At 40.6% G+C, this 25794-nt stretch overlaps 1 protein-coding gene across 14 annotated transcripts in view; it reads left to right on the plus strand.

Annotated features, from left to right (window-relative positions):
* ARHGAP26 (Rho GTPase activating protein 26) overlaps positions 1–25794 on the plus strand; it is a 548614-nt gene that overhangs the window by 250740 nt on the left and 272080 nt on the right. For all 14 annotated transcript variants that reach the window (XR_011486887.1, XM_070465556.1, XM_070465553.1 and 11 more), the window contains one exon: positions 13729–13807. Coding sequence is in view for 13 of the 14 variants with exons in the window: in XM_070465556.1 (XP_070321657.1) it covers positions 13729–13807 (79 nt within the window). In the remaining variant the exon portion in view is untranslated. The remainder of the gene's footprint in view (positions 1–13728; positions 13808–25794) is intronic.

Genomic DNA, 25794 nt, shown 5'->3' on the forward strand with positions numbered 1-25794 from the left:
AGCAGTTAGAGAGGACTTTCTGGAAGCCAAACACTTCATGTAATTTCATGTAATCCTCACCCAGCCCAGGGAGACTTGTGCTCCAAGTGTCTCATGTTACTGAGGAGGAATCTGCAGTTTAGAGGGGGAGTCTTACCCAGGGTTCAGGTGGGAGTTAGTTGAGCTGAGGGCACTCTTGCTGCCTCAAAACTCAGTGGGTTTTAGACACGTTTTCGAGTGATGAGCCCAATGCTGTCTGTCCTTGGGTCTTGGGGCTGCTGCGGAGCAGTCACCTTGCTGCCTGTGAAATCTGAGGAGTGCTTTCTCACTCTCATCATTGGCATTTGGTGTGTAAACTAATGGTGGTTGAACAAAAGCAGCACACACACTTCTGTTCCCGTATTTCCTACCTGTGCTCTTCAGAAAGTCCTCACAAGGCTAACAGTTTAAAGAGGCGCATAGTAGGTGTTCCATGAATGCTATGTGTGTTTTGTACACTCTTCTTTTACCTTTTATTCCTGACGATTTACATTTCTGTTCGTCTGAGACTGGCATGAGTAAAAAATGAAAGCACTAGTGCCATTTGTCAGTAGTTTGTTTTCATTGTATCCCAGTGCATTGCTGCCAATTTGTTAATCCTCAGCTTCTGCCGAAAAGGGATTAATCCCTGACATTTCTGTCCTCTAGGAAGAACTGTTGTAACTCTGACCCATGAATGAGTTGGAAATGAAATTGAGGATTAATTCAGAGTTTAGGGATTTAGATTTATACCTCTTGAACTTTTTGTGTCAAAGATCCTCCTTAATACTGTGAATACATTTCAGAAAGCTACTTTTAATTCTTACATCTAAGAATCTGTGTGGCTTGTAGTAGTTGTGGGTGTTACCACAACTTGCTCTGAAGAGAATATTTTCTTTTCCCAGAAGGTACTTGTTATGGGTTAGGTTGTATACCCCCACAACTTCATAACGCTAAAATTCTGATCTCCAGTGCCTGACAACAAAAATTGTGTGGAGATAGAGTATTTGTAGAGGTAGTCAAGTTAGAATGAGATGATTAGCTTAGGGTGGGCTCTAATTCAGTCTGACTAGTGTCCTGATAGAAAAGGGACACAGAACCAGACATGTACACAGGGAGAATGCCTTGTGAACATGAAGGCAAAGATCAGGGTGATGTCTCTTCGAGCCAGGGAATGCAAGAGATTCCTAGCAGACCACCAGCAGCTAGGAGAAAGGCATGGGAAAGCTTCTCCTTTACATACCGCAAGAGGAACCCACTTGCTGACACTTTGGTCTCAAGCTTCTAGCCTCTAGCCTCCGTGAGATAATACATTCCTGTTATTCACGTCACTCACTTTGGGGGTCTTTGTTTTAACCAATACAATATTGGATAAGAGGGATTCCCTCAAGGAAGCAGCTGTGAAAGCCCCGCAGCCTTTTAGATGGGTGGCCCAGTACACATTCCTTGAATAATCCCATTGATAAGGAGCCCCACTTCACAAAGCCACCCTTTTACATACATTATCTTCCTTAGTATTTGAAAAATCATTATTTCTTATACCTTGGTAAAAAAGCATTCTTTGGTGCCTTTGTATCACCTTGCTGTAGAACTGAACATTTGAAAATTTATGTTACATTGGTTAATATAATAAAAAATAGATTTTTTTTTTTCTTTGAATTGTGTTAACTCTTTTTGAGTGAGTTTAATGTAAAATTCCTGAGTGAAAAATGAGAGTTCATCTAAAAGCAGCTGTTAGGGATAGTGGCATGTGATACTTGCCATTGTCTGTCTTTAGTCACTTTGAATAATTAACTCTACCATGCAGCATCTTATGGAAATTAATAAGCAGATGTAGGGAAAATACTTATTTAAGCTGAAGAATCATGGTGGTAGTCATCTTTGTTTAAGCTGAAGAATCATGGTTGTAGTCATCTTTCGGCATCTCTGCATTTGTTTGTTTTAAAGAGATGTCTCACAAATGTATGTGACACATGGGTATTTTCTCCCAAATGTTTTCCAGGAGGAGCCATAAACCATATGGAAGATAATCGAAATAAAAGACTTCTTTTTGATGCACTGAATCAGTGTAGTCTCTTGAGGAGTGGTGTTTATACTTGGAGGAAAGGAAACAATTAGAATGCTTTATGTTTTCCAGGACTAGCTGACCCGAACAGAAGTCCATACATTTGAAGATATTGTGTGGAGTGTTGCATGCCCCATTCCCACCTTTGGTACTCTCCAGAGGTGGGCAGAACAGAAGGACTTATTAGGATCACAAGGTTACTTGGTGCTAGGGGTGTCATGGGGACCAAGACAAGCATAGTCCTTGCCTTCATGGGTCTTACTTAGCATTGATTGTAGAATGGCAAACACATTCATGCAACTGGAGGTATAAACACCAGTATATTGAGTATTCAGCAGACTTGGAGGATCAAAATGCCATGAGGAAGGTGTAACTCACAGGGGGACTTCACCCTTCCAGTCTTACAGAGAGTGATGGCATAATTAGAATGCTTTGAATTTTCATCTCCTCTATTCTCCTCCTCCCCTTCCTAATTTATTAGCCATAACTAATGGCCGGAGACTGTACTGACCATGGAGATGCAAAGTTTAATGAAACAGTATGAATCTATTGGACTTTCCTTCTTAAGAGTCATCATCTGATTTTTCTTGCAAACCACATTCAAAGTCCTCCTTCTGTGAGCTTTCCATGAATAGGTAGAGAGAGACAGCTTTCCTGTGAACCAGTCCTAGCCTGGTATGTCACACCCACTGTGAACTCTGTCCTCACAACCCACCATGTACTAGGTGTTTGCACATCGTACGGGCTTTCCTTTGTATTGGTTAGTTGTTCAATTAGTTATGTTTTATATATCTCTGTTCAATTCTAAATATCTGTCTCAGATAATTTGCTCCCAGAGGCAGAACAACATTACTTCATTCAGCTTTTAGTACAGTTCTGTGTGCTTGTAGTTCAATTTTGTTTTTTATAGTAATGCACTTTCTGAGTTAGATTATTTTGTTCTTTCCTTTGGGACGTTGGTGAATTACTTTGTAAGAGATTATGGGAACTGAATCATGTTAGTTGATATTTAAACTGAAGCTTGGGCAAGTTTAAACATGATCTCCATTTCTGCATAGGTAGGACAAAAAGCCAGAAGAATGGGAAATTGGTTAAAGAAAGAATAGTGACAGCTAGAAAGATTAATGGAAGATCTGAATAATCTACCCCAACCCGACAATGAGTCACCACCCTTAGTATATTTTTATAGAAGGCTGCATGATGCAGGTGAAAGGTCGAAGCAGCCCTCAGTTTGAATTTGGGATCTGCCTCTTACTGGCTTTGTGAGTCTGGACCAGTGGATTAACCACTTCTGTAAGAAGGGGCTAATCATACCTACCTTGCAAGATTATTTTGAAAGTGGAATACTGTAATGTTCTTCCCTGATGTAGTTCTTGGTTGGAAGAGGTCCTTTCTTTGAAGTTTGCTCTCTATCCTAAAACCTGGGACTTCATTGTTCTTACTGTGTACCTTAGTGTTGGAAGGAATTTCTTTGAGCCTGTTTCATTTTGATGGCACACCTTTTCCCTAGTGTTGTGACTTCTCAAGTCATCTATAAGTTGAGAGTGAATTCAGGTGCTTTAAGGGTATATGTGTACAGGAGGAAGAATCTTTTTCAAACTATATGTGATAATCTATTACTTATATATATTTACTATACAAGATAAAAGGTTTAAGCCCCTCCTTCCAATTTATGCTCTCAAAAGGAAACCATACCATGCTACTTTTAAGTTAAAATAACACTCTTCTAGTTTGGTATGTGGTGTGTGTGCATGCATTTGTTTGTGTGTCTTTGTGATGTTTTGTGAGTTTAAGACTGTTTTCCAGAAAGGATCATCTTATGTAACAAACTTTGTTTCAGTGCTCAGCCTCTAGATGGCAGTGTTGTATATGTATTATAACCGTTAGCTGGTCTAGTGGAAAATTAGCTGTCCTTACTACACTGACATTTAGTAGTCAGTGGTGTGTGTGACGTGTGTTTCTGTAGAAGAAACCATCATGTGAATATTACCTCTTAAAGGAAAGGCATTCTAAGTGACTCATTCTTTCCCTAGAAATTCCTTCCTTCCCACCCTTCTATGATGGATCATTTCATACCACTTTTCCTGCAGAAGCAAGCATGCTCAGTTAGTGCAGCCTCTGTTTAAACATTGCATTTTACCTTACTTTCTGAACTCAAGTGTCAGGCTCTTTGCTTCAGGGACAGCTTATTCGAGGCTGGTGATAAAAACAGATGAGTGATTGGGACTGTCCAGTGTGTGCTGAGAACCAGGCATTTCTGCTTTTCCCTCTTGGTGCAGTCTGCCTTTATCTTCTGCAGCAGATGAATCCATTTTTCCTGGTTTCAAACTTCCCCTCCCCTCCCCTTCTCACCCCTTGTTTCAATAATATTTGATTTTGCCTTCCTGCTGGTTGGTTAGAGTGCTGGTCTCAATGCCGTTGACATTTCGGGGAGGAAATGGCTTTTTCCTTCCTCAGAGGGTGTTCTCTTGCTCTGACTTCCATGATTTGGGTGGGAGTAGAGTGGGGAGAAATATTGTACTTTCTGAATTGCTCCTTGATGGTTCCATAAAATAAGCTAGTTGAGAAGTTCTTAGAATCTGTAGTCTTTGTGTATTTTTTAAATTGCTGGATTTTTTTTTCTTTTCCTTTTTAAAAAGTTAAGTGGTTAAATGAGAGAGTATTTGCTGTTTGATTCTGGTTTAAGTAAGAGTGGGATGTGCTGGTTAATGGACTGTGGTGTGAAATAAGGCAACCATATTTATTTTATTTCTATTACTTAATCCTGTTTCTGTTCTTTAGTGTACATTGTGAAATTTGGAGTTTTACTGATTGAATATACCAGTTTATTTGCTAACTTCTAGGTATAAAATTAGTTTTTAAAAATCAAAACCAAAATTTTGCTATTGTATGAGTCTGAAGAAAGGAGACAATTCAATGTGTAAACTCCACTTACCTGCATGTCTGTTCATCATGAGATAGAATACTAAGAAGGATTGATAAATGACCTAGAAGATTTTTAGAATTAGAATATTTTTTCATAGGTTGTTATCAAAATAACAAGTCTTTGCATTCCCCCCGAGGGTTACTCGTCCTGGCAATGCATAATGCTTTCTTCTGGTGGTGTGTGTTGAAATCTGCTTACTGTTCGGTCCTTGGTGCCTGTGGTGCATAAGTGACACTCAGTCAGTATGTTTTGTTAAAGACCATGTAACTAACTGTGCCAAAGATGTCTCTGTCTGGGCTTCCTGATGTTTCATGACTTCATTCTCCTTTAAAGTAAAAATGTAAGGAAATTATCTGAAGCAATTGGCAGTATTCCTCTTTAGACTGTTATCTTTGCTATAGTCCTGATTATTTTAGGACCTCTTCTCCCAGGAGCTCAGTGCTATAGGCTATAGGAGGTTATGATTCATTCACTCATTCGGATTATATCCTTTCTAAATAATTGATTAGAAGCCTGCTTCCGAAAATTTCTCAAGGACTGTATGTGTATTTGTGTGTGAGGGGTTGGGGGGCTGTAGAGGAAGTCCTTTCCTCCTTCTCCCGTTTCCTTTCTCCAAAGAGAGAGAGAAAGAAAGAAGTGCCTTCTCCCCCTTCCCTCCATCCTCGTAAGGAAGTGGTCACCTTGGATCCCAGGGCACAGATGCTCCCTGCTTGGGGTGTGGGCAGTACAGTGTTGTACTTAGCGTGTGGGCCTTGCTTTAGAGTCAGGCAGACTGGGTTCCAGTTGAGGTTCTGCTGTTGCCTACCAGTTGAAGATTGTGCAAGTCATTTCTGAGCCTCAGTTTTTTAAAAGAAGTATAATGAAAGCACCTACTTCATTGTGAGGAACAAATGATAATGCTAGCCACATCCTTAGCCCAGTGCTTGGCCCATAATAAACACTCAATAAACCTTAGCTGCAGTTGGTGGGCCACTGTTTGCAGTGTCTGTTTTCTCTCTCAGGTCTGTCTTTTTCTCACCTGTAGCCCACTGCAGGTTACTGTGGCATGTGTATTTTTCTCATGTGCAAGCATATGTAATGCACAAGGACCGCCAATGGTTATTTATCTCAGAACATGCAAATTGTACAGATTCATAAGTTTCTGAATGGTAGATGAATATAGGAGATGAATGTTGCCTTTCTGTAATGACTCTGAGTCCTCAATATTGGAAAAAAATGGACAAGTATCCCAAGTTCCCCTTTCGTTAATGAACTGGAAAGACTGCTCAGTTGGACTGTGAGGCACATCAAGAATGCAGACTAGCATCATTGTTAGTCCCAGTGCACCAGATGACAATGTAACATGTGGTGATACCTTGGGATGGAACTCAGGTAGGGAGAGGCAGAGAAGGACCAACACAGACCCCGGAATCATAGGCTGGCAGTCCATAGATGTTCAGTTTGGCTTGAATAGTCTTTGAGGCAACGTTTTAAAATGGGAAAGATCTGTAAACACTGACCCTGACTTCCCACATGCCAGCTGTCTATAGAGCTGAATGGTAGATGCCTCATTTAGGTGGGGCATGTGCTTTCTACTTTGCGACGATCTCAACCATGCCCTGATGTCCCCCACTGTGATGACAGGGGACAGCTGCCATTTCGCCTTCCATTTGTACTATTGTTTTTCCCATAGAGGAAAACCCCTTTTGTTTCTGTGACTTTATCAGAAAGCAAAAGTGCAAAAGAAAAAAGAATGAGCTGCACATTTTAAGGTAAATGAGACCACACCTATTTTCCTTGGGGCAGGGAAGAATCTTATCCAGTTTTCCTCATTTTGCTTACTTGCCTGGTCTCTGTAGATATTTGACTCTGTAATCTCACATACACACAGAAGAGATGTCATTCTCCAGGATTATTCTGCTTTGTCCATAGGTTTGTGTACTGAAGATCTGCCATTTGTTTGGTAACATGAAGATCTGCTGAAACCTTGCATGCTTTGCCAAGGAACAGTTAAGGATCAGTTTTGCCAGTAGCACTTTAAAAGCAAAGGACCACTTCCTTTGGCACTCATGTGTCTCTCTTTACCTGTGGTTGGCAACCTATTCTCTAGACCTTCATCGTTTTCCTCTGTCTTCCTATCTAAGAACAGTGAGGCAGATTTTGTGCACAGGCTGTGAGAACGTGTTTCTGTGGATGCCACAGTCCTTCTTTTACTCTAATTTAACCCTTATATGTACAGTACTATGAATAGAACCTGGGGAATGAACTCTTGCCAGCAGAAGATTTATAGTGTTATGAATGAGTAAGCCCTAGATCTTTGGAGGTCAGTATAGAAGAAAAGTACTGTTAGATTCTGAGTGTGTTTCAGTTGGGTGGAGTGAGTTAGTAATAGCATTTCCTGGTCCAGTAGGAAGTGGGTGAATTGCCAAGCCATTGAGATCACCATTGTTGACTCAGATTCAGGAATAAGATTAGAGTAGGAGTGCTGTCAAGCAACCCTGGAATCAGGGCTGGTTGTGATTCTGCTTGCTCCTGACTGGTGAGAAGGCTGTGAGCTGACATGAGTGGTCCCAGGTTCCTGGATAATGCTAATAAATCATATATTACTTTATGTGAACCCTTTCTGGAGACCAGAGTTGGAAGGAGATAAGGTGGTGGGTAGCAGTTTGCCTTTTGATAGGTGAATAACTGTTTTCTGCATCACCCCAGTAGTGTGAGAGGCAAGGTGCTTAGAAAATTGCAGATCCTTATTCATGCATCTCAAGAGGATCCAGATAGGACTTGTTCAGAGTGAACAGGAGGTACTATATTTGAAGTAGAATTTTAGGATTGAGCTCTAGAAAGGATTGTAAATCATTTGTTCCTTCTCTCCTTTGGTGGGTAGTGGGAACACTCTGGCAGGTTTTCTAGGATTTGCTGAAGACCCCTTATCAATGATCAGACATTAATTCCAAAAGGGGGAAGTAGGCCACTTTGATATTTTACTCAGGAGGAAAAAGAAAATGGCCATGATCTCAGAGACTGTATGTCAGCCCTTGGCCTGGCTTGCTCTGTGGTAGAGGTGTGATTTTTCAGTGGCGTGTGACAGTGTTTGGGGGGTGGGGATCTTGTGTGTCAGAAGCACCTGTGACTCTTTCCCTTTTTAATCTGCCCTTCTCCTTCCGTAATTTGGACACTACCCAACACTTGTCATCTATTCCCTTCACTGACCTGCTGCTCATTTGCTCCTGTGATAACAACTAATTTTTGGAGCACTTATTTTGTGTCTGACATTTTGAAATGCCTTATACATAGTTCACTTAGCCTTCACAACTACCCCATGGGGTAGGTACTCTTATTGTCTGCTTTTTAAAGAATAACATAGAGTCATTCAATTACTTGTCTGCTAGGAAGCACTAAAGTCAGAATGACAAGTAAGCTTAGATGACAGGTGGTATATCTTGGGTATTTAAAAACATTTTTTTATTGATTAATAAAATGCATAAATCTTAAGTCTATATCTTAATGACTGTGCACACACAGACACATCCTCCCACATACCTGTGTGACGACCTAGGTCAAGTTATAGAACATTTCTGTCACTCTGGCAGATTTTCTTGGGCACCTTCCCAATCACTGCCCATATTTCTTTTCCAAGACAAAATCACTGTTCTGGTTTCTATGAGCACAGATGACTTTTGCAAGAATTTGAACATTCTATAAATGAAATCCCACTGTTGGTAGTCTTTTGCATCTGGCTTCTTTCCCTCATTATTATTTCTATGAGATTTATTCATGTTTTTGCATGTAACAGTAGTTGGTATTTTTTATTGTTTGTGGTGTTCCGTTGTTTTAAATATACAACAGCTTATTGTCTTGTGAATGGATATTTGTCTTCTTTGCAAAACCTGGCCATTATGAATAAACCTGAGTATTCTCAAATGTATTTTTTGGTAGACATGTGCTCATTTCTCTTGGGTATATGTCTAGAGGAAGAATTGCTAGATCATAAGGCATAGGTTTAATTTTAATAGATATTTCCAAAGTGGTTTTATCACTTTACTCTCCCACCAGCAGTGTATGTTCCAGTGCAGAGTTCCAGGAACTCTGCATTCTTGCCAGTGCTTGTTATTGGTGGTCTTTTGAATGCTTTCCATTCAGAAGGGTGTTTATTTCATTGTGGTCTTAATTGCATTTCCCTGATATGTCATCACGTTCCCTTCTGTTTCTTATGTCTGTGGCCATTTGTGTGTCCTGTTTTATGAAGGTCTTTCATCCATTTTATTAATTGTGTTGTTAGTTCTTTTTTTTTTCTTATTTGTTGACATTCTTTGCATATTCTCGATGTTTGTCTCATTAGAGAGAAAAATTACAAACACCTCTTACTGTCCTAGTAGTATCTTTTGACTCTCTTAGTATTTTTTGATAACTGGACGTTCTTTTATTTTGGTGAAGTTCAAATTTATCCTTTTTTTTTTTACGATTAGTGCTTTTTGTGTTCTTCTGCAAAACATGAAACTTACTGCCTTTCCATCTCTTGGATATTTTTAGGCAGAAAAAAACATAGAGACCCACTGCTATAGAATGTAAACCACAGTCACACTGGTCATTATTGGATTCCTGTTTTTGAACTGACTGTTTGCCTAGAGTGGTGTCCTGAGCCCTCATATATATAAAGCACTTCAGGTTTCACAGAGCTGTTAATCATTCGACCTCATTTGATCCTAGGCAGGGGCTCACTCACTAAAGGCCTTGCAGGAAGGTTTAGTCCCTTCTGATGGCCAACAGAAGCTCTCCGGCAGCTGCAGGATCTACATGTTTCCCACAGCTTTGTGCTTGAGGGCAAAGCATTAGACTGTGTGGTTTGGTTCCTGGCTCTGTAACTGGGGACAAAATGCTTAACCTATTTGTGCCTTGGTTTTCTCAGCTGCTAAATGGGATAATGAGAATATCCCTCCCTCATGATGTAGTTGTGAAGGTGAAATGAATTAATTACTGTATAGTGCTTAACACACTATCTGGCACACAGAGTTGGGTTATTATTATTGTAGTTTTATCATTATTGTTTGATGAGGGTCACAATTCTTTTTTTAATTGTTGTATAATTGACTTAAAATATTAGTTTCAGGTGTACAACACAGTGATTTTTTTATAGGCTACACACCATACGAAGTTATTATGAAATATTGACTATATTCCTGGTGCTGTATATAACATCTTTACGACTTATTTGGTCACTTGTACGTCTTAATTCCCTTCACTTGTTTTGTCCCTCCTCTCACTCTTCTCCCCTCTGGTACTTACTAGTTTGTTCTCTGTTTCTGAGGACCACAGTTATTTGCAGAGCTGAAAAGAGCTCTGATCATTTATTGGGTTTTCCTTTTATTGTGTCATATTTTTTTCCCTCATTCCACACTCCTACCTCATGAGTCCTCTGTCTCTTTCCCTCTTTGTCTTTCCACTTTTGTTATGAAAAGCCAGATGCATTTCACACATGAACTAAATTGATACCTGAATGAAAGTGTACTGTCTTGTAGGGACTGACATGGAATGTGTAAGGTTATTGAGAGTTTTGCTCAGTTTCTTTGGTTTTGAGGGATGGTGGCTAGCAGGGGCATAGAATATGGAAAGGAAGTGACTACTTGATTCCAAAATAAAGTTGACCCATTTACCTTGCTTCTAAGAATTACAGACATAAGAGATTTATGTAATAGTGGTTTAAATTGTAATAAGGGAAAAGAAAACTTGAAGCCAAGTGAGTGTTTTCTAGATGTCTAGAAACGATAGTATAATACTATGATCCAGATGTTAACATACATGAGGCTGAGAGAAAGTTTTCTGAACTTGGGGTGATAGGATTAGTATCAAGTGTGTTAAATCTATTCAGTTCTCTATCACCGCATACCTCCAAAAAAAAAAAAAAAAAAGGAGAATAAGATCACACGTGGAAAAGAATTTATCTTTTGATATTTCTTCGTGAAATAAAAACAAACCCTGTTGATTTTCCTGGTTACTAACGCCAGTGGCCCACCCTTAATAGCCTCTGAGTTTGTTTGAACTTCCTCTTTGTGACTGGGTGGAAATTTCACACTGTTTGCCATGAAGTTGATGTGACATCTGCGAGGTCCCTGACATCTTGGTCTGCTAGGAAGCTATTGTGGTTTCACTGTTTGCTGATGAACACCTAGCAGGAAATGAACTGAGACACTTTGGTGTGTAGAGAGTAGCTTTACCCTAGTGTGGAGAGTAGGCTGTCTTTTCTCTCCAGTGTGGGGAGAACATGAAGGAAAAATGGGGTGTCTGGGTGGGCAGAGGGACTTCAGAGCTAACCATGCCTCAGGATCACCTGAGAAGATGGTTAAAATTCAAGTTCTCAGGCACAGCGCAGAAGTTCAGGTTGAGTGAGGCAGGGCCGGGCTGGGTACTTCTATGCTAAGGGGATGCCTGATGTCCAGGCACAACAACACTGAGAGCAACACTCAAAAAAGAGTTTCAGGCTCGGGGACTGGAGAGACTTTCGTAGACTTTTCATCTCAAAGCTATTAAAGGTTTGTATGTGGCTTTAAACTGGAAGAGTAGAATCAGTCCACCAAGCCCCCAGCCACAGGGCCGCAGCTGCCAGCAGGCTGCAGATAGCCAGCAGGCTGCAGATAGCCAGCAGGTGAGGCACACTAGATGGGCTGACAATGGTGGGAGAAGGAGGAGGAGTTCCCTGGCCTGTGCACGGAATCACTGTCCCTTCTGAGTCATTGGGTCTAGGTACTAGCGCCCAGAGTAAGCTTCACGAGAGTGACCGCCCTCTGTCCCATCGCCTGTCTGTCATCCACCTGCTTACCCCCAGCCACCTACACACACCCCCTTCTCCCGCTGCTGCTACTCCCTCCTGGTCTTTTTTCCTCTCCCTGCCCCCACCCTCTCGTTCACCACCTCCCACACTCACACTCCCTCCTCAGTGCCCCTCATTCCCAGCCTCCCCTAGATACATTGTGTGTGCGCGTGTGCGTACATTAGGTCTTCATTGCCGTGTGGGCTTTGCTCTGGTTGCAGAGAGTGGGGCTACTCTCTAGTTGCAGTGCATGGGCTTCTCAATGTGGTGGCTTCTCTAGGCACGCAGGCTTCAGTAATTGTTGCATGTGGGCCCGGTAGTGGCAGCTCTCTGCTTCTAGAGTACAGGCTCATAGTTGTGGTGCGTGGACTCAGTTGCTGCATGGCATGTGGGATCTTCCTGGATCAGAGATACAACCCATGTCTCCTGCATTTGTAGGCAGGTTCTTTACCTCTGAGCCACCAGGGAAGCCTCCATGCTTCCATCTTTGAACACTTTTTTCCTTTGGAGAAGTTGAGGAAGGATGAATGAAAACAAATGTGATATTTAAAATATCTTCAATATAAGTAGACCTAGCATGTTCATTGAAACTGTGGAAATAAGCCAGGAGCAGCTAGAACAGTGATTATAAGTGGATTGAATAAATAGGCTTAGGTGTTTATGGGCCCAGACTTCTGCTGTGCAAGGCATCATGGAGTTCGTGTGTGTGTCCACTGTACCTTCTGTGATCCTGAGCAGTGCTGCAGACTTAATTCTTGCTCAGTGGATCTCAGCCTTCCTTTTAGACTTTCTCAAACTTTAAAGATGATTTGAGTCATTAATTCTTAACTTTTTGTGTGTTGCAGTCTCCTTTCATAATCTGATAGGCAGTTTGAATTATTTGTCCAAAAAAAGGCACAAACATTTGGAGGAGGGAGGGTGGCTCATAGACTCTTTGGGCACTTCCTTGGACCCTAAGTCAAGAATTCCTGTCTTAATGAGCATAGAGGGCTTGTAGTCCCTTCTCCCAAGTTCCTTTTTGTGGTGCACCCCTCTTGTGTGACATCTGTTAGCGGTACACAACAAACGTTATTTGATATCGTGTGCATGCTTTCTGGAGGGTCTTTGCTCAGTTTGAAAGAGCAAGAATATTTCAGGCAGAGAGTGAAAAGAGCTAATGCATATAAAGAACTTAGTTCCTGCTGTGCTAAAGATTCATTTAAAACTAGTGTGTACATTTAATATAGTCATAAGTATAATGCCCATTACCCCATAAAACCTTTTCATGTCAAAAGCAGTTTAGAAGCATTGGACTAGATATTAGACCAGAATCCCTCCACTTGTATGTTCCATCCTTTTTATTGAGTCCAATAATTCTCTTCAGTTTTTGTTGTTGGTTAGTCGCTAAATTGTGTCCAACTCTTTTGTGACCCCATGGACTGTAGCCCGCCAGGCTCTTCTGTTCATGGACTTTCCCAGGCAAGAATAGTGGAGTGGGTTGTCATTCTGTTCTCCAGGGAATCTTCCTGACCCAGGGATCAAACCCAAGTCTCCTGCATTGGCAGGTAGACTTATTACCACTAAGCCACCAAGGAAGCCCTGTCTTCACTTTGGCACATGTTTATTGTACCCCTACTTGGAGTCAAGCACTCTGGTAGCATTTTGGGGGAGAGGAACAGATATGATCTCAAAGAACAAACAAGGCCAAAGGGAATCACTTGACTCCTCTGTGTACTTAGCTGTATGTAGAGTCTTGTCTTCTGTGTTTCCTGCCACCTTCCTGAGGGAAGTGGGTTGAGAGGGATTTGGGGTGATGGCTTTGCTTTCTGACACTCGAAGGTGGCTCTAAAGAGCTGAGGGGTGCTTCTCTGTCTGCATGCCATTAACCCTGTAGCTTTTCACTCAGTTTCGTGGGTGTTTCTTTAAGACTCACCTTCATCTGTGGCACTGGGTTTACATGACCTTGTTTCTCCGTAGGCCCGGAGTTATCACCATGCAGGCATTGTCTGAAGAAGACCGAAGGCTCTGGATGGAAGCCATGGATGGCAGGGAACCTGTAAGTAACAATTCAGGGAAGTAGAGCAAGAATAAAGGTCTCGAGTTGTTTTGCTTCCTTAGTGCAGCAATTTTTGCTTTTGCTTTAAATAAAACCTTGGGCTCTCGAGACCAGTGTACCAGAGGGGCTTTTTATTTTTATTGTTTTTTATTCCTGGACTAATGTTCCTGAATATTGATATTGCTTTTGTGTGAATGCAATTCTGGAGCTTTGGCCTGTCAGTCTAAGGTATGGGTCCTACATGACGCCACATCAGACCAGAGACCACCCCCACCCTTCACCAAGGCAGTTGTAATGCCCAGAGGGCTTTTAGAGGGAGGCACCATCAGTCTGACTTACAGAATACTCATTGATAACCTCCACAAAGTGCAGTGCAGAGCATTACTTCAGATCCATTTTAATAGATTAAATGATGATAGAAGTGTGTACAGATGATGCAGAATCTTGTCATCACCCTCTGGTTCAGCTTCCCAGCTTGCTATACTTGGCTCACATCCCACTATAATTGATGAGATTACAAGGGTCCACGAAAGGATTTAAGCCTAAAATGTGATCCATCCTTTCAGAGGTGCTTGTCTCCTCTGATGGGTGATGTAATCTTGTGGTTTTCCTGCATCTTGTGACATGTAAAACCCACGGAAGAACCTTGGGGAAGTCCCGAGAGTCAGAGTAGTCATCTTAACTTGGGGCCAAGGATCTCAGCTCCAATACTCAGCAAATCTCAAGGTTACAGAAGTTGTAAGAGTACGGTCTAACCATGTCCTACCAGTAAAAGATAAAAAGAATCCACACTGTCAGAAGGCCAATAATGGGGCCAATAATTATCACATACAAAGGCACTGTCAAAAAAGGGAAATATGTGCAAGGGACATGAGGCAGGCATAGCCTCCATTGACTATAGAACTGTGCATCACACTGGGTGTGCAATATAGATGATTCCAGTTCATTTGTGTGTCTCTTTCTCAGCCTGCTCTGATTAGGTGATCTGTATTGATTAATGTCATTTTCTACTGAGGTATTTTGTGTCCAAACTTGGAACTCATTATAGTCAACTAAGCATAGACAAATAACTAGTATTTGTAGCACATTTAATAATACAGAGCAAGATTTGAAGCACTGTTTAAAGATTTAGGTGCAGTTTGCTAAACCTAGTTAATTAAATAAACATCTTAGTTCTTCTCCTGGACTAAGATACAGGATACCGCTAATTTTCCCTGAATACTTTGTTACTGATAACTTTTGATGGCTCTCTCAAAAGCAGATACACATTTCTACCTTCAGGGCTTTGTGAGCACAATAGGTGCTTGATATCACAGGCTTTTCAGAGCAGTTTCCTAAGTAGTCTTCATCTCTGCTGTTATCACCTACCATTAACTGAGCTTCTGTGTGTGTATATCTGTAAGGCACAGATTTGGCACATAGCATCTCTTAACCCATTTATTCTTAGTACTTAGCAAACTAAATATTATAATTTGATTTCACAGATGGGGAAACTGAGGCTTAGAAGAGATTAAATAACTTACCCCAAGTTGTACAGATAGTAAGTGGCTATATTTGTAGGGCACAGGCTAGGTTGCTATAGCAAAGAGACTTCAGAGTGCAAAAGCTTAAATAAAATAGAAGTTTTATTTCTCTCACGGAGCTCAGAAGTGAGCAGTCTATGCCTGACAGGGTCATTTTGCTGAGACAAACTAGGACCTGGGACCTTTTGCTGCAATGCTTGCACCTGGACAAACCTGTCCTCCAACAACAGAATACAAAGAAACTATAAGGGACTAAAAATAACCGAGTACTCCCTCAGTTGGGGCAGATTCTGGACAAAAGATACAAACAGACCAGAAGACCTAACTGCAACTTTTGAAGAGCAACTAGCAAAAGCAGGGTACTGCACATGCCCCCTGCACACACTACCACCTAAGGGGTGAGAGAACCACCTAAACCACTCCTCCAGCCCAATCCCTCAACGCACCTTTACCTTTACCTTCACTGCATATAAGGAGCAATCTCCCACCTCCTCAGGGAGCAAGTAAGGGAAGCTGTTACTTGTTCTTGTTCTCCTGCTAGCTGCACTGGGGCCCATAAAACCTTACCTGAGTTTCTTGTCTGGCCTCTAATCAATTTCTATTGATTGGGAAAGGCTATGAATCCTGGTTGGTACCAGTGCCATCCTCAGTCCATGGCTTTCCATGTTCTATTCATTTCCATTATTCAGCCAGATAATGGAGATGAGAGCATCTAGGATCTAGAAGATGCATACCCCACTTCCACTGCCCCCCAAATAATTATTTGGCCACATTGATCTACAAAGAAAGGAGCATGAGAAAACATAGGCAGCCATGGCTCCAGCCAGTGCCCAGGAGATCTTACCACTTCAAGGAGGAAGAACAGAAACTGTGGGGTGGTTAACAGTTTCCACCACAGTGCAAAGCTAGCATTAGAACCTGTATCTAGCCCTAAATGTCTTTGGTTTTCATTTTTAATAGAGATAAAATGTCAAATTGCCTTCTAAGAATCCTTACACAGTTAATTTTTACATTACTTTCTGTGACTCTCTTGAATGATTCTTAACTCATAGGGCAGGAAATACCCAGGAAGAAAAATCCTGTCGGGGCATACTATTCTTTGTATGAACAAAAAACCCACTTTGGGGTGGGTAGATATGTGTGTGTGTGTATGTGTGTGTGTGTGTGTGTGTGTGTGTGTGTTCCCTCCAATAAGCTGGAGTTCTTAAATTGCTTCACGCACTGCATTTTAAGTCTCCCCACCTCCCTCTCCCACCCTTTGGTGTTTGTTCTCTGTCTGCATATACTTGGTTTTCTTATAAACCACCTTAGTTTCCCCGTAGATGAACATCTGGCCTCTGCTGGTTGTGTGCGTCTGAGAGACACATCTCCTTGCTCCAGAATGTGCATAGTAAAACAAGCTTAAGCACAAAATAATTGTTTTCCAAATATAATATAAATTTATTTCCTCTCACTAACATATAGCTTGCATTGAAAACCACACCTCTGTGTGCTTTTAAGTTTCCTGAAGAGACACATAAATGCAGGCATGTGATAACAGTTTAATTGGCAAGAATATTAAGCCTAATTTTGTCTCCCATTGCTGAGAGCCTCTGGGGAGCATTACAGGAGCTGTATACCCCGTAGACAATTAGCGGCTCTGCTTTAATCACCATCTCCCTAATTAGTTAGGTCTGTCCCCTTGGGAATTTTGGCTTTGGTAAGGGGGCAGAAACACTTTTTCTCTAGCTGATCTTCAAATATTTCCTTTACTTCAGGGAGATGTTAATAACAGCACCTATCTTTAGTTTTTATACTTAGAGCTCAGTTCTGTAATTGATTACTCAGAGTTGGTTTTTGTTTTTTTTTTTATTGAAGGGGTTGATAATCGTGGTTTCCATCTTTTTGTTTCATCGTTCAGTAACATCTTTTTTAACTCCGAGTCAATTTTATTTTTTTTTAAACAATGTTTTAGCTAATTGTTAAATAAATTACAGTTTTTACCAACCAGTAACATGCTGGTCTAACGAAGAGTTCAATGTCTTTATGTTAGTGATGGATATATAATGGAGAAAGAAATTAGAGTTGTGTTTCAATAATGAGCATTATGGTTTTTAATTTATGTAATGAATTCTAATTCAAATGAAGGAAAGCCAATTTAAACTTTTCAGATAAAAATCTGAATTTATTGGCTTACGTAACTGAAAAATCTTTAGGTTATAATAGTTCTGGCCCGTCTGAATCCAGGGGCTTCCATAATATTTGGAGTCAGTTTCTTCTTTTGTACTGGCTTCATTTCCAAGAGGTTCTTTTTATGTAGTGCTGCTGATATGCTTTCTGGATGTTCCAGGCTTACATGTTATTATCAAGAACAGGAGAGAGGAAACTTTTTCTGTAATGGGCCAGATAGTATTAATAAATATTTTAGGCTTTGGAGGCTGTATGGGTCACTATTGCAGCTACTCAGTTTTGCTGTTGGAGCTCAAAAGCAACCATACACAATATGTAAATAAATGCATGTGGCTGCATTTCAATAAAAGTTTATTTATAAAAACAAGTAGAAGGCCAAATTTCAAGTCATGGACTGAAATCCCTGCTCTATAAGTCTGGTAGAAGGAGAGCTTTGCTTAATAATTCCCAGGAAGTCTCATGTTTGAATTTTAGTGGGCTAAATACTTGGACCAGAGCATGGAACAGGTGAATTGACAGTGTGGCTCACCTTCCCACTGCATGAGAACTGTATAAATGGTGAGGGAAGGTCGGCTTCCCCTGGGGTAAATCAAAGCACTGTTATGGTAGACATACATGAAATAGGCAAAAATGACACAGTTTATCCAACTCTGATATCTATATTCCATTAAATTTTCTATTCAGAGAGCTTGTTCTTTGATACTTGGCCGGGAATGAAAACCATAAATTTACCATGAACATCATACTTCAAGTGAAAGACTGGATGCTTCCTCCCTAAGAGTGGGATCAAGGCAAAGATGTCCACTCTCATTACCAGTCTTACTCAGCATGGTACTGGAAGTCCTAGCCAGTGCAGTAGGGTAAGAAAAGAAAAGACCCATAGATATTTTTTAAGAACTCAGCAACTGGCTAGTCAGATAAAATTTTGAAATGATTTTGCCAGATTTTCTTCACTTTCTGTTAAATGTGGGTTGACAAGCTATAGAGTCAACATTCCAGCCACATAAGCTTTGATTTTAATATTCTATGGCCACTGTCTCAGCTTGAGAGTAGACTTTCTATGTTAAATGGGACACAGAACTTTAGTGCAGTTGCATAAATATTGCAACCAGGAGAAATTTTAGAGACAGCAAATTTCCTTTTTTCTCGGTTCCTTATAACTAAAGTTCTCTCTCCTGTTCTCTTTGTATATTGCTCGTAAGTATGTTCAGTACATTTAAACAAGCAGATTAGACTCAGAACAGTCATTACCAACACATGCATCCAACCTTCTGCCCAATGGAAAGATGACTCAGCACATACGTGGAACTAATAGGGTAACCCAGAGTCTTAGAACTTAGACCTCTCTGAACTGTGTTCCTACATATTCCCCGTAGTTGTGATTAGTGGTATCTCTGGAAGCGCTTCTCTTACCTCCTTATTTTAGAGGTATTAGTCTTCCTTCACAGCCAAGGATTCTTTAGTAAAATTAAATGTTTCTCCACTTTGAGTCAGTACTTGAATCTCTTTTGATAGCCAGGAAGTTCAATTGTTGGGAGATGCCAGAATTATGTGGAATTAGATCAGGAGGAGAAGAAACAGGTGGCATAGCATCAAAGATGTGTGTAAATACACGTATTAGTTTGAAACCATGAAATTGCCACTTTTGAAAGTCAAAATAGCCAGATATTGGTGATTTCATATGGCTCAGGCTCCTACTTGTGGAACATAAAGAAGCCCACACCCAGGCCAGTATCACATGCTTATTTATTTAAGTGGGAACACTGCTCAAAAGGGCCAGTCAATGGTTGATCTTGGGTGGATAATCCAGGTCTCCTAGCTTTCAGCTCTGTGATGTTTTATTAAGTACTACAACTTGTAAACTGATGAATTATTAGGAAGCCAAAATTGAAAGGGGGCTTCCCTGATGGCTCAGCGGATAAAGAATCCACTTGCAGTGCAGGAGACACAGGAGACTCAGGTTCAATCCCTGGGTTGGGAAGGTACCCTGGAGGAGGAAATGTCAACCCACTCCAGTATTCTTGCCAGACAAAATTTAATGGACGGAGGAGCCTGGTGGACTACAGTCTGAAGGGTCATAAAGAGTTGGACGTGACTGAGTGACTAAGCCATTAAGCACAAGCACGTAGCTAAATAGCGTCTACCCTCCCTTTTATTTTCATTATCATTTTTTTTTACCCTCCCTTTTAAATGGAGCTCCTCTGTTGGGGCTGCTGCTGCAAAGGAAGGAAAAAGCATCAGGGACTACGGAAAAACCACTTGTCTAGTAAGTGGACAAGACAGCGTGGCTTCCTCCTGGTGACCTCCAGTTTAAAGAAATGTTCTATTTTAGTCCTTGTGGATTTTGAGACTGAACAGTCTGCCCTTCTCTTGCCTATTTCTGCTAAGCCCAAGTTCCAGCCCCTGAGTTCTTCAAGAACTCATAGGAAGCAGCAATTGCATTGGATCTTATGTTCTGTACCAAAAGACTGAGCTGTGCTTTAAGGCAAAAGTGAGATTGATGACCATTCAGATGAGATCTCATAATCAGAGACAGAATGTCATGGTGGTTAAAAATGTGGGCTTGGGCAGCCAGGCTTTAAATCCCTATTCACCACAAATAGCTCTCTAACACTAGGAAATGACCTGGTCTCTCTGAGCAGGTTTCTTTACCTATAAGGTGGAGATATTAATAGTATCGTCCTATAAGATTATTTTATAAGGATCAACGTTTATGTGGAGTGCTTAGATAAGGCCTCTGTGTGGTGAAGTGCTCGTTAAATGTTAATTCATACCATTATCTTTTTGGAGAAGAGGGACAGATAGCCAGACACCTGGATTCTCTTTCTAGCTCCTTTTCTAAATTACTCAGCTCATTTGAACACAGAGTTTATTTAGTCACCCTGGCCAGGCTCACCAAAGTGCAGGCAGGAACTGTTTTCACTAGTATGGAAAATGTGATTTCATTTTGCAGTCAGTCTGAACTCTAAGGCTATGAGTTGGAGGAGCATGCAGTAATGTTTAGCCTTATTTGCTATGATGCGGCCCAGGCCTGGCAGTTTGTAATCCCAGCTGTATGCTCAGCTCAGCTCACTACTGCTGAAACTTACATTTTCCTTTCTTAATAAAATAAGTGGTCAAAGGAATATGGATGGTTAAGAAGGTGAGGAGTGGAATTGCTGAGCTCCTGTGTAATGATGCAGGTCTCACTTCTTTATGAGTGGAAGGGTGGTTTGGAATTCTGTCCATTTTGTGAAGGCTCTCTTTGTAGCATCACATAGTGTGAACTGATAAATCGTCTGAAAGTGAGGTTCCTAATTTACTTCCCATTTCCCCACCTCAGCCCCCCACTTGGCCCCAAGCTGCTGGGAAACTGGATTAAACCTTCACGTTACTTGTTTCTGTTTCTTTTTCTCTTACTGAGTTAAGAAACTGGTTGTAAGCTTCATTTTGAATCATATCAGTGTTTTTATATAGGTATAACTTAGTGCATTTTCTATCACCAGCGTGCTCAAGTCTTAAAAGAATTGTAGTACTCATGTTTTTCCTTGTTCTCTTTGGCTAGATGTCCTTTAGAAGAACAGTTTCTTGTGAAAATCATAGAATATTTAATTGAGGCGCCTGAGCTGTGAGTTGGGAGAATAGAGGAGATCAAGTGAAATTGTTTTATGATGGAGAGCTGATGAAACTGTTCTAAGAAATGGAAATTTTGACAGCCAGAAGACTTTTGGTTTGAACCTTACGATTTAATAACACACTGGTGGTGCTTACTCAGGTCTTAAACATTCTTCTTTCAGCATTTAGCAAACATGTGTACATTGTCCACCAATTATCTTGATGAGTAAGGAGGATACCAATATGAGGAAGGCCCATATTAATAGAAATTTCATTTGTTTGCTGCAATTTCCTCATTGCCTAGCACAGCAGCTGACCCGCCATAAGTACTCCGTAAATACTTGTTGAAAAACGAGTCAAAACTAAGGGGAGGAGTTGAGGATAAACCTTGTTTTCTTCACAAACTATTGCTTCCGTTACTTGAGACTTTGTGGGTAGATTTTTAATTCCTTGACTGTATACTTCATTTAGATACATATCTACTTACTTGCAACAGAATTTAGCTGAGGGACCAGTTAATCTTTTTTGTGCCAGGAAGACATTTGGCAATCAGGTAAAGCCTTTAAATCATTTCTCAGAGTAATATTTTTATTTTTTTTAAATTGGGGTATAGTTGTTTTATAATGTTATACAACAAAGTGTATCAGCTATAGCTATGTGTTGTTCACGTTACTTGCTCAGTCGTGTCCAACACTTTGTGACCCTGTGGACTGCAGCACGCCAGGCCTCCCTGTCCATCACCAACTCCCAGAGTTTACTCAAACTTATGTCCATTGAGTCGGTGATGCCATCCAGCCATCTCATCCTCTGTCATTCCCTTCTCCTCCCGCCTTCAATCTTTCCCAGCATCAGGGTCTTCTCAAATGAGTCCGTTCTTTTCATCATGTGGCCAAAGTATTGGAGTTTCAGCTTCAACATCAGTCCTTCCAATGAATATTCAGTACTGATTTCCTTTAGGATGGACTGGTTGGATCTCCTTCCAGTCCAAGGGACTCTCAAAAGTCTTCTCCACACCACAGTTCAAAAGCATCAATTCTTTGGCACTCAGTTTCTTTATAGTCTCTCACATCCATACATGACTACTGGAAAAACCATAGCTTTGACTAAATGGACCTTTGTTGGCAAAGTAATGTCTCTGCTTTTTAATATGCTATCTAAGTTGGTCATAACTTTTCTTCCAAGGAGTAAGCGTCTTTTAATTTCATGGCTGTAGTCCCCATCTGCAGTGATTTTGGAGCCCAAGAAAATAGTCTGTCACTGTTTCCACTGTTTCCCCATCTATTTGCCATGAAGTGATGGGACCAGATGCCATGATCTTAGTTTTTTGAATGTTGAGTTTTAAACCAACTTTTTCACTCTCATCTTTCACTTTCATCAAGAGATTCTTTAGTTCTTCGCTTTCAGCCATAAGGGTGGTGTCATCTGTATACCTGAGGTTATTGATATTTCTCCCAGCTATCTTGATTCCAGCTTGTGTTTCATCCAGCCCAGCATTTCTCATGATGTACTCTGCATATTAGTTAAATAAGCAGGGTGACAATATACAGCCTTGATGTACTCCTTTCCTGATTTGGAACCACTTTGTTGTTCCATGTCCAGTTCCAACTGTTGCTTCCAGGCCTGCATACAGATTTCTCAAGAAGCAGGTCAGGTAGTCTGGCATTCCCATCTCTAAGAATTTTCCACAGTTTGTGGTGATCCACACTGTCAAAGGCTTTGGCATAGTTGATAAAGCAGAAATAGATGTTTTTCTGGAACTCTCTCGCTTTTTCAATAATTCAGCAGATGTTGGCAATTTGATCTCTGGTTCCTCTGCCTTTTCTAAAACCAGCTTGAACATCTGGAAGTTCACGGTTCCCATACCGTGAAGCCTGGCTTGGAGAATTTTGAGCATTACTTTACTAGCGTGTGAGATGAGTGCAGTTGTGTGGTGGTTTGAACAGTCTTTGGCATTGCCTTTCTTTGGGATTGGAATGAAAACTGACCTTTTCCAGTCCTGTGGCCACTGCTGAGTTTTCCAAATTTGTTGACACACTGAGTGCAGCACTTTCACAGCATGATCGTTTAGGATTTGAAATAGCTCAACTGGAATTCCATCACCTCCACTAGCTTTGTTCGTAATGAGGCTTCCTAAGGCTCACTTGACTTCACATTCCAGGATGTCTCGCTCCGGGTGAGTGATCATACCATCGTGATTCTCTGGGTCGTGAAGATTTTTTTTGTATAGTTCTTCTGTGTATTCTTGCCACCTTTTCTTAATATCTTCTGCTTCTGTTAGGTTCATACCATTTCTATCCTTTATTGAGCCCATCTTTGCATGAAATGTTCCCTTTGTATCTCCAGTTTTCTTGAAGAGATCTCTAGTCTTCCCATTCTATTGTTTTCCTCTATTTCTTTGCACTGATCACTGAAAAAGGCTTTCTTATCTCTCCTTGCTATTCTTTGGAACTCTGCATTCAAATGGGTATATCTTTCCTTTTCTCCTTTGCTTTTCACTTCTCTTCTTTTCACAGCTATTTGTAAGGCCTCCTCAGATAGCCGTTTTGCTTTTTTGCATTTCCTTTTCTTGGGGATGGTCTTGATTTCTGTCTCCTGTACAATGTCACAAACCTCTGTCCATAGTTCATCAGTTCACCCATTCACCCATTCCAGTCCATTTTAGTTCACTGATTCCTAAAATGTTGACGTTCACTCTTGCCATCTCCTGTTTGACCACTTCTGATTTGCCTTGATTGCCAATGGACCTAACATTCCAGGTTCCTATGCAGTATTGCTCTTTACAGCATTCGACTTTGCTTACACATACACACACACACACACACACACACACACACACACACACACAGAGGAAATGGCAACCCACTCCAGTATTCTTGCCTGGAGAATCGCATTGACAGAGGAGTCTGACAGGCTACAGTGCATGGGGTCGCAAGTGTTGGACACGACTTAGCAACTAAACCACCACCACCTCCCTTTTGGGCCTCCTTCTACCCATCTTCCCCCAGTCCTACCCATCTAGACCACCGCAGAGCACCGAGCTGAGCTCCCTGTACTATACAACAGATTCCCACTAGCTAGCTGTTTTATACATGGTAGTGCGCACACGTCAGTCCCAATCTCCTGATTCATCCCACCTCCATGCCCACACATTCATTCTCTACATCTGTGTCTCTATTCCTTTCCTGCAAATAGGTTTGTCCATTTTTCTAAGTCCCACGTATATGTATTAATATATGATTTTTCTCTTCCTAGTTTGCTTCACTCTGTATGACAGACTGTAGGTCCATTCACATCTCTACAAATAACTCAATTTCATTCCTTTTTATCGCTGAGTAATATTCCATTGTATATATTACCACATCTTTCTTAGATTAATGTTTTTAAACGTATAAAATATATGACTTAAAAAGGAAAAATATAGAAAAATAGTTATGCAAATATTAAAACCATTTGTGATAAAATATATGCTTCTTTATTACCACAGTAAATAATAAGATACAAAGGCAGGTCTGACAACTCCTATAAATAATATTTCAAGTTACCTGCAATGACAGTAATGTTATATGGAAATATCTGTGATTTCTATTGGTGACAAAGTCACAGATACTACTAATGTGGTGCTTGCCCACAGTTATATTTCAAAAAAATGCTAAATTTCAGTTAGAGGCTAAGGTAAATAAAGGTTTATTTTTTTTCCCCCTTGCTGGTGAAGTTCACGGACCCTTGTATGCTCTCTGTGCATCCCATTACTCCATTTCTTTGCAAAGATGTTTTGAGAGACTTTCTTTCTGACTTCCAAGCCCTTGTCTCAGCTTTTAGTTGTACATCAGTTAATGTGATTGTTTGATTAATATCAATCCTCTCACTCAGATTGCCATCTTCCAGAGGACATGACCATTTTCACTTTTGCCAAAGGTTTTTTTTTTTTTTTAAATCTTTTATACATAGTGTCTGACACAGAGTAAGAGTTCAGTATCCAGTTGTCAAATAATCAAATGAATGAACCTAGGAAAAAAGACAGTATTGGTTTGGTGTGACTTGTCCTAAATTATTATGTTTCTTGGTGATTTCCCACCTACCTTTATAGATCTGCACAGACACACTGTTTAATATTCTCACTTCTTTGTTCACTTTTGGGGTCTACATAGAACATAAAGGCCCATTAGATTGTCTTTAGCATTTTCTGCAAGTCTCAGATCACTGTCAACTTCATCTTCACATCACTGCCTTTCTAGACTTGAGCCCCTGTTCTAACATGTCCCCCTTTACGCTCCTGTCATTATTTTTGTCTTTATTATTTTAGCTTAACCTTGGACAAGGGTATTGAACTAGTTGTGAGAAGGACTTCTTAATGGTTTGAATTTTTCAGAGTCAGCATGTGCTAATTTTGTTATTAAATAAAAGTAATAATAGAGACTGCCCCTGTGAGTCACATTTATTCTTTCAGTCATTTCTCACTCTTCCTTTGTCATTGGCATTAGTTATTTGGGTTGTGGGACCTTCTATCCCTAGACATATTGGAAGGGAGAAACCCTTCTCTAGAATTAAACGTATGGCGTGTGTGTCTCTGGAATTTTTTCTGGGTATTTATTCCTGTACTTGTACATCTAGAAATAAACTCTTCTATTTTGTAGAATTTTTGAGTTAGTATAGATTTACTGTGGATTAGTAGACAGTCTTTGACATTTGGGTTGTTTTCAA

This window comes from Odocoileus virginianus, chromosome 3 (assembly GCF_023699985.2).
Source record: "Odocoileus virginianus isolate 20LAN1187 ecotype Illinois chromosome 3, Ovbor_1.2, whole genome shotgun sequence".
In the NCBI taxonomy this organism is placed as follows: Eukaryota; Metazoa; Chordata; class Mammalia; order Artiodactyla; family Cervidae; genus Odocoileus; species Odocoileus virginianus.